Source organism: Gavialis gangeticus, unplaced genomic scaffold (assembly GCF_001723915.1).
Source record: "Gavialis gangeticus isolate Ggan-Ray unplaced genomic scaffold, GavGan_comp1, whole genome shotgun sequence".
Lineage (NCBI taxonomy): Eukaryota > Metazoa > Chordata > Crocodylia > Gavialidae > Gavialis > Gavialis gangeticus.
The window spans coordinates 122,249,533-122,258,958 of record NW_017729022.1 but is presented as its reverse complement, the minus strand read 5'-3'; the positions used below and the strand labels follow the sequence as shown (position 1 = coordinate 122,258,958).

Genomic DNA, 9,426 nt, shown 5'->3' with positions numbered 1-9,426 from the left:
TTACCTTGAAAATCAGCATGCTTTGTGGCCTCACTAGGGACTACCATCCCTGCAGTTTTCACCCCCCTCTGGTGTAACACATAGACGTGACATGAGTTTTGCTTTCAGAAATTTGGGTTGCAGTTCCCCCCAAGCTCCTGCACTGATATTCTTGAAATTTGGCAGACTTCATGTTCTCAGCAGAGGCTACCATCCCTGCAAGTATAATCCAAATCAGACAAACACCAATAAAGTTATAGATATTTCATTGATTCCCCATTATACCCTATGGCTGGATCTCCAAAGCGGCTCTGAAGCTTTTCCGAAGTGGTTCAGAAGCTCCGAACCGCTTCAAAAAGCCTAAAGAAGCCAGTGCTTTGATCTGGACATGCTGCTTTGGATGCTGAAGTGTCCAAAGCTTCTCCAGAGCCAAAGCACGGTCTGACACCTCACACAGCCCTACTGATTAGCAACCTCATCCAGATGAAGTCATCTGGATTCTTCTTTAGGAGAAAGGTTTGATCTCTCCTTCCAAGTAAATTGGCTTTTTCTTTTTGCCACAGTATCCCCCGTAACACAGAAATATACCTAGCTTCACTCTCTTAACTTTGAAGGGGCACAAGAGAATCAAATGCCAAGAAATGCTGCAATGATGAAAATAATGAAAAGGGGAAATGAACAAACATTTAAAGCATTTGTTTTTGCAGTGCCTGATTCTTCGGGGAACTTGAAATGAAGAATGGGGAATTTTTGTGTGTTATACTTCACTGTTACTTGACACTTTTCCCTCCAAATTCTTCTACCAGGGGCTGATCAATCCTCAGTCTCTCTCCCGCAAAAATAGAAAAAAAAGAACCCTGGCCTTCAAACTCTGGAGTATCCTAAGGGAACCTGCAGGGAATCAGAATTTTCCAAGCAGAAACCCTGTCCCTCAGTAGTGGTTCCCACGCCTTTCAGCTCTTTGGCAGTGCAACACCCTGGCTTATCCTAAGAGCCCATTAGTTTGTTAATTAGCTGGCTACCACTCTCCACACCTGACAAGTCAAAGCCAAAGCAATTCAACTAAGCCCAGTCCAAAACCTGCTAAAATCCATCAGAATCTCTCAGCTGACAGAGCTGTGGAGCAGCATCTGCATTCAGAAATTTTGTGAAGTAAAAGCTAGGACTGAACACACATTGGAAGTATGGGTGACAAGATTTTTTGCTCCTTCCTCTTGGTGTTCTTGTTTTCTGTTTAGATTGTAAACTCCCTGGGGCTGGGACTGTCCCCTACACTCTGTCTGCTCAATGCCTAGACATGATGAAACCTTATATTTGGCCGACCCTTGGATAATACCATCATATAGAATTATAGATTCACAAATCATAGAAAATGAGGGTTAAAAGGGACCTCAGGAGGTCGTCTATTCCAGTGCCCTGCTCAAAGCAGGACCATCCCCAACTAGATCATCCCAGCAAACCTTTCTCTAACTGGGTCTTCAAAACCTGCAAGGATGGAAATTCCATAACCTCTGTGGGTAACCTTTTCCACTGCTTTACTGCCCTCCTAGTGAGAAAGTTCTTCCTACTATCCAACCTAAACTTCCCTTGCTGCAACTTGAGACCATTGCTCCTTGTTTTGTCATCTGCCACCACTGAAAGCAGTCTAGCTCCAGCATCTTTGGAACTACCCTTCAAGTAGGTAAAGGCTGCTATAAATCCCCCATCAGTCTTCTCTTCTCCAAACTAAATAAAAGTCCAGTTCCCTCAGCTTGTCCTCAGAACTCAGAAGTCATGTGCCCCAGCCCCTTAACCATTTTCGTTGCTCTCCACTGGACTCCTCTAATTTCTCCACATCCTTTCTGTAGAGGGGGGACCAAAACAGGACACAGTACTCCAGCTATGACCTCACCAGTGCCAAATAGAGAGGAATAATCACTTGCCTTGATCTGTTGGCAACATTCCTACAAATGCAGCCCAGTATGCTGTTAGCTTTCTTTGCAGCAAGAGCACACTGTTGGCTCATATTCAGCTTCTTGTCCACTGTAACCCCCAGGTCCATTTCTGCAGAGTTGCTGCTTAGCCAATTGGTCCCCAGCCTGTACTGGTGCATGGGATTGTTCCATCCGAAGTGCAGGACTTTGCACTTCTCCTTATTGAACCTCATGAGATTTTTTTTTGGTCCAGTAGAGTCAGGTTCTCTGACGGCTATAAAATTATCATTTCACTTTCTCCATATTTTAGTGGGATTGGACAAATTCTTGGAAGAAAGCGACATCAGTAGCTATTTAGCATGCACGCTAGGGGTACAGCCTCTGAATCAGAACTTTGCAGACATTAAGTACTGGAGGCTACAAGTGAGAGAGGAATAGTGGAAAGAATCGTGGTCATACCCAGGTCACTCCCCCTTTCACACTCCACTCTCTGCCACTGTGACACAGGATATTGGACAAGAAGGACCTATTGTCTGACCCAGCAAATGGCAGTTATGTTCAGTTCTCACTTAGTAGACATTAAAGCATCATGCAAAAATGTGCTATTACATTAATGCATAGTAAAATTGGCTACTGCATTCTAAGCATCACTAAAAATAATGCAAATATGTTACTGCGCATTAGAGCAATCTAATGGATATTTAGTACCTCCCATAGGAAGTACTAAATTTAATGGGCATTAGAAAAGGCACATTAATGTACATGGAGACGCACCCACTGTGGTGTAAACCACTCCCCCATTTTCTTTTTCAGACTACTTGAAAATTAGAGATAACCAAATATGATTGCTCTACCTAACCTTCCTGTAAGTTACTGGTACTATGTCCATGGTGGTACCTAAGCTTAGCTACCTGTTCATATAGTAGTAATCAAAATAAATGCAAAATGGCTCTTTCTATTTCAGAAGTGATGGCATATTGAACTTCTCTCATCTCTTAGACATAACATTCATTTTTACACCTTTTAAAGCTGTTTATACAAAAGGTCGTTGGGTACTTCTCCTCACTGCTTTTTGTGACTCAATCGTAGGGGTCAGATGATAGTATGTTATAAAAGCAGAAGCATCAATGGATTTTCAGGAACTTGACCAGGACAGAACAGAATTGTACTTAGGTGCCTAAATCCATTTAGATGCCCAATAGGCAGAACAGAATCTAGTTCTTTAAGTCATATCAGCTTGTGATCTACTATAAATGGCCAGTCCTTTCCTGCAGTACTGCAACCCAGTCAGTCACTCCCCAATTTGGATTTTTGGATTTGATCACTCTTCCCTAAATGCAGGACTTTGCACTTGTCATTATGGACTTTAATTCTGGACCATTTTTCCAGTTTATCAAGGTCATTATCAGTCAAAACACTATCCTCCCAAATTTCTGCAACCCCATCCATTTGGTATCATGTGCACATTTACTAACTGTGCACTCAATCCCATCCTTCAAATCATTAATGGAAATATCAGATAGTACTGGACTGGGAATAGATTCCTGGGGAAGTATTTGATACTTCCTCTCAACTGGATATTGAGTGACTGATGACTACTCTTTGAGCTTCATGATCCAACCTGTTATGTATCCACATAATAGTAGTGTATTTCCTTAGCTGTACGTCATGATGATGATGCCCTGAGCCATTCAGTATTCTATTTTAAGAAATACTTAGCAAAGTGTTATGGATTAAATGTATTTACTAAATACTAAAATACTTGGCTACTGTACTAATAGTCACAGGACTGAATAAAGTTAAATCAGTTCTGGCACTTACATAGTATAAACATGTTCCCCCGCCTTTTACCACTAAAAACAAGGCTTAAAGTCTTTAAAATCTTGAATAAACCAAAAGGTACTCTTTTGGCTCAGACAAAAATATTTAAATACATGAATTACCAAGTACCACATCAACAGATACTAACAGTGTGTATTTCAAAAGTACAAATGACACATTTGGTTTAGATTTTATTAGTACATTCTTTCATCAAGAACAGTGATGTAGCCACAGGGATAATGTTATTTAGTGTTATAGAAAGAAGAAAATTGTTTAAAAGCAATTATAAGATCACAACTATACACAACTAGAACATGGTTGAAGGGATGTTAATCATAAGGAACAGAACTTTTTTTTGAATGTATCCTGATTTAGGCACCGACACATGTCATTCCCATTAGACTGAGGAGTGTGTTAACCCCTTATAAGAGAGATATAACAAAAAAAACTTTGCATTTACAAAGCACTTGATGTTTTGAGAGCATTGTGCATGTTAGCTTATCCAGACACATTTACACTACATTTACACTACAAAGCTTCGGTGTCAAAACTAGAAGTATGCCTGCACCCAAAGCTCCTCTGCAGAAGCAGAACCCTCCTCTCTGCTGGCAGAGTGCCATCAATTCTGTCAAATGGATGAAGGTCTTGTCTACACTGAAGGGCTTCTGTCAGCAAACATACACCTTGGCAGCTTCTGCTGGATCCACACACCTCCACTTCATCACCTGTGCATTGCAGCTTGTCTATACATGCCTTCTGCTGGCTGCTGAGTGTCAGCAGAAGCCTTCTTGCAGCTGAAAGCTAGTGTTAACTCTGCTTTGTTAATTGGCTTTGTATCTGGGCTCAGATTTTACTGCCCCTTACCTCACACAAGCTCTTGAAGCCAAATTCATTCCTGATGTATCTACTTTAACGCTGGTGGAGTTATACCAGGAATGAATTCAACTCTTGATTTCTGGGAGATCTTGAACTCTGGCTATACCCAAGGCTGCTCTGTGAGAACAGAACACTTGCTTTTCATCATTTAGTCAGTGGCACTGCTATCTGCCATAGCGTATGCAGATCAACGGGAGTCTCTCCACTGACTTCACTGGGCATTAGATCAACCCCTCAAAAGGAAGAAATGAGTCAAGCTAGTTTATTCATAGCAGAAAGAAATCAAGGGCTGAATTCATTCCTGGTATAACTCCACCAAGGTTAAAGTAGCTACATAAGGAATGAATTTGGCTTCAAGAGCATGTGTGAGGTAAGGAGCAGAAAAATCTGAGCCCAGATACAAAGCCAATTAATATTTTCAGCAGATCTCACTAACTGGAATTTTCCACTTCTAATCCCTCTGCAATACAAACCAGAACATTTAAAACATACACAGCATTACAAGAATTCCGGGTGGCAGATTTACCTTTACAAATAAATAACTTCTCTGACATTTTACAGCAGTTTTATGATGCTATGTTTCTACATTCTAGTTTCCCTTTTCTTTTGGATTAAAGGGAGAACATGGAAATAATTACACACTTTGCCCGTAAAATGAATGGGGGAAAACTCTTGAGATATAAACATTCTGAAAAAACACCATATCTTCTGCTAAAGTTAGTCTGACAATCCCAGACACTCAAAAAATGTTGGTATGACTGTTGCAGTAGGCCCTGATCCAGCATAGCACTTGCATGCATGTAACTTGAAGAAAACAAATTTCCTCACATGTTTAAAGTTGCTCATGTGCTTAAATGCTAGCCCAGCAAGCCCAGTATCATAATGAAAAAAGAATATACATTTTCTGTGAGCCTTCCAAAAATGCCAGTGTTGGATACACTGCTCCCTTCAACTATTGTACAGAGAAAAGAAAGTATGTACAGTGTATTAAAGGCATTGACAGATGCTAGAAGCTATGCTTTCCTGTTTTCTTTATTTTACAATGGATAGACGAAAAAGAAAAACAGCAGGAAAGGGTTTTCCTCCTCATGCTAAAGAACAGGATGTAGGCTGTGGCTCACAGCTAACTCTTTTGTCACAATTTCTTCTCCATTAAAAGCTCTATGGTTTTCAGAAATACTTTGTGCCCTCATAAGCACATACTTTTTTCTTTTTAGCACCATTTTTCAGTTATATAGGATTGGTTCCACTACACTGAAGTAAATGATACAATGGCCATTGACTTGAAACCAAGATAATGTCCTCTACCTTAGATGCTCAAAAGCTGAAGATTTTCAAAAATGTTTGGGGTGCACCTCAGGTTTGGAGGTGTCCAGTCTAAACAGGAAAAAAGACCTGTTTTTTCTAAAGTGCAGACAAACCAAATCTCTGAAAGTTAAGCTCCTTTCATGGGCTCCAGGTTGAGCACCCAAAAGTGAAGGAACTTAAACTCATTACAGTCACTTTTGAAAACCCTTGCTTTATCAGGTTTGATATACTCTCTGCCTGGTATATCAATGGAATAACACAGTGGTGAATGGCCCCATAAATCCCACAAAATATATACATCACTTGGGGTTAAGGAAGGAAAGAAAACCCCAGGCATTCACAGCCTGGCAGGAATGTTTTACTACAAAATATACAGGACCAAAAAATTTAAGCTGTAGGCAGATCAAAGGTAATTACACTGGGAATCTTTTACAAAGATATGGGAGAAATCACTATATGTTGGTAGCTGTGTAGTATGTTGGGGGCAGGAGAAGCACAGTGCATATACTAATACTCAAAAAAACCCCAAACCAAATATTAATTCCTTTCATTTTTAGCAACACCAAACATTAACAAGATAAAGTTATTGTTAAAAGTAATTTTTAAAGTGCACTCCTTAACCCCCTTGCAGCAGCACAAGAAAACAAACACATTAATTGTTGCTTCCCTGCTCTTAGTTTCACATCACCAACATAATATTTACAATCTGTTTTAAAAAATGTACTAGCCAAAGAAAGTGTGCTAGCATAGGTACATATTTCTGTCTAATACTGTTTTTCTAAAAGACATGACAGTTTCATATATTTTCCCTATTAGGGTCTGATTCAACTTTCAATGAATTTAAAGGAAAGCCGTCCTTTTCTCTGATCCAGCCCTTTGTGTGTGTGAGAGTGAAAAGAGGTGCACACATGCCACTGATAATTCCACACCCAGCATACCCCCACTTGTCTAGAAACAGCCCAAAACTATTAAACTGGAGATATGCCAGGTTCCTAGGTTAAGGAAGGTAAACAAAGCCCTCTTTATCCTCCAGACACATTAAATCAGTATAATAGAGAAGGACCTCTTTGACCTATGGCTCCATGACCACCTTCTTGGCAAACCAAACTGACCCTCTCCATTATTTTAGATGCTTTGAGACTAGTTTTTCAAGCTACAGGATTCTGTGACTTCCCTTGGAATAACTGAAAGAGTCTGATATTCAGTAAAGCACAAAGCAACAGAGGTAGATTTAGGTGAAGGCACAGTCTCGTCCGCTCTACAATCTACAGGCTGCAGCATCTGTTTAGGGGAGATCACAGGACCCCTGCTCATGCCGAGAGACCCATGGAAACCAAGGGCACTATTTGTAACCCAACAACAACCCTGCTCCCTGCATCAGGCTGGTGCAAAAGAAGAGAGGGCCAGGGTTCCATCTCCTCCTCACCACTTTCGGAGCAATAAAAGCTGGGGCTGAGATTGTGACTGGCCTTACATGCAACATGCAAGGGGCTATAGGAGACTTATTTTTCTTCCCCTTGCCCTGCACATCCATGCAGGGCCAGAAAATTATACTGAATTCTGCAAAGGCTATTCTAACCTATCCAAGAGGAGCTGGAGGGAGGACAAATATGTCCAGTCTAGACTATTTACAGGCTTCTCTCACACAATCATGAGGAAATCCTGCCTACCCATATGAAGATGTAGACTGGGCTTGGGTATTACTTCGGTTTATAGAAAGGGATTATCTTCTGTCCTTTCACATGGCTGTTAATTGGAAACAGATAGTTCCTCCTCAGATACTTTTTCTCACCTTACGCCCTTATGCTCTCTCTTGTTCACTTGTCTCACACCTTTTAGCTTAACTGAAGAGTCCTCACATCCTCACCAACTGAACTCAGTGTGGGCCTCGATGCACGTGCAAGTGATTTGTGTGCGCAAGACCAGGTACAGAGACATCACATTCTCAATAGCTCTCTCACGATGCCTCTAGGTATGGATGTGAGAAATTTTTAACACATTCCTAGCAACACAGAATTCATAGTTAATCATATAAGCAAGTATTTGTAGACTCTCATCTAAAAAAAGTTTATATTGTTAAAAAAAAAAATTCAGGGTTCAGTGTGATTAATTTTCTAAAAATAAAAGAGAGTTCCAGGGACAAATATTAGCCCTATAGAAATCAGTAAAAGTATTGACATTGATTTCCATGGGAACAGGACTGAAATCTTGATCTAAACAGCTGATTAACTGCTCCCATGCAGATATTTGGTGGAAATGAGGAAATATTTTTTTTCATATTTACACAGGACTATTGTGTGGGGGAAAGTGTGTTTGCACATGTTTATTTTTAAAATAAAAGTGGAGAAAATCAAGTGAAAAATTAAAGACTTTCATTCATTTTTTTCTACAGCCAAACAAGTAAATGCCATTTCCTGAGTCAGGGGGCAGGCCAGGACTCATACCCAAAGTTTGCAGTCTGATTCTTTAGGATTTAGAGACAGCCAGTGTGAGTAAGGTCAAAGTTGGATAATGTTTGGTTTCTTATTTTCTCAAACAGGTTGACTGGTATTCAAGTTTAAGTTGCAGTTATACACACACATACATACACACACACACACACACACACACACAAATAGTATATATATACATGTAATATATATGAAATATGTACACACACATATTGCTGCTGCTTAAACATATATATATACACACATGCATACTTAATTTCATATATATAAATTTCAATAGGGCAAATATTTGTCCCTGGATCTCTTTTATTTTGAAAAAAATAATCAAGCTAAACAATGAAGTTCATTGGTTTTTAACAATATAAACTGGTTTTGATCAATTCTGAAAATCCTTGTGTACATGAGTAACTTTCTAAAGATAGTGTTGCTAGGATTGTGTACATATCTATCTATCTATCTATCTATCTATCTATCTATCTATCTGTGTTTGTGTGTATACACGCATACATATACATATATATGTATATACATGAATACACAAACACACACACACATATACATGTATATACATGCACATACACATGTGTATATACACACATACATATATAGGTGTGCATGTGTGTGTGTATATATGCATGCATGTGTGCATATATACACGTGTGTGTATACACACACCCATATACACACATGCGCACGTGTGCATATATACACGTGTGTGCATGTGTGTACATACAAAGCCATTTCAAGGCCAGAGGGCCTGGACAGTGCCCCAGAAGAAGGGGAGAGCCGAGGCCCACAGGCCTCCTTTCCAGCCAGGCCCAGGTACCTGAGCAGGGCTCTGGCCTTTCAGGAGGGGCGGAGCTGTCCGACAAGCACCACCACCACCAGGCCCTTTCAGCTGCCTCCAGCCGGGCCCCAAGCGGTGCCATCCCCACCGCCTCAGGCCAGGGCAGGGGCCGGCGCCTCCCCCAGCCCCAACCCCAGCCCCAGCCTCTACCGGGGCCGCGTCCCCGCAGGCGGCGCCTGCTCGGGCACCCAGCAGTAGCCGTCGGCGGCGCTGCGGGCTTTGCCGCTCTGCC

General features: G+C 40.9%; 1 protein-coding gene across 1 annotated transcript in view; it reads right to left on the bottom strand.

Moving 5' to 3' along the window:
* Positions 1-7,865: 7,865 nt before the first annotated feature.
* CD93 (CD93 molecule) overlaps positions 7,866-9,426 on the bottom strand; it is a 4,570-nt gene continuing 3,009 nt past the window's right edge. The window contains exon 2 of the mRNA XM_019515869.1: positions 7,866-7,954. Coding sequence (XP_019371414.1) covers positions 7,866-7,954 — 89 coding nt within the window. The remainder of the gene's footprint in view (positions 7,955-9,426) is intronic.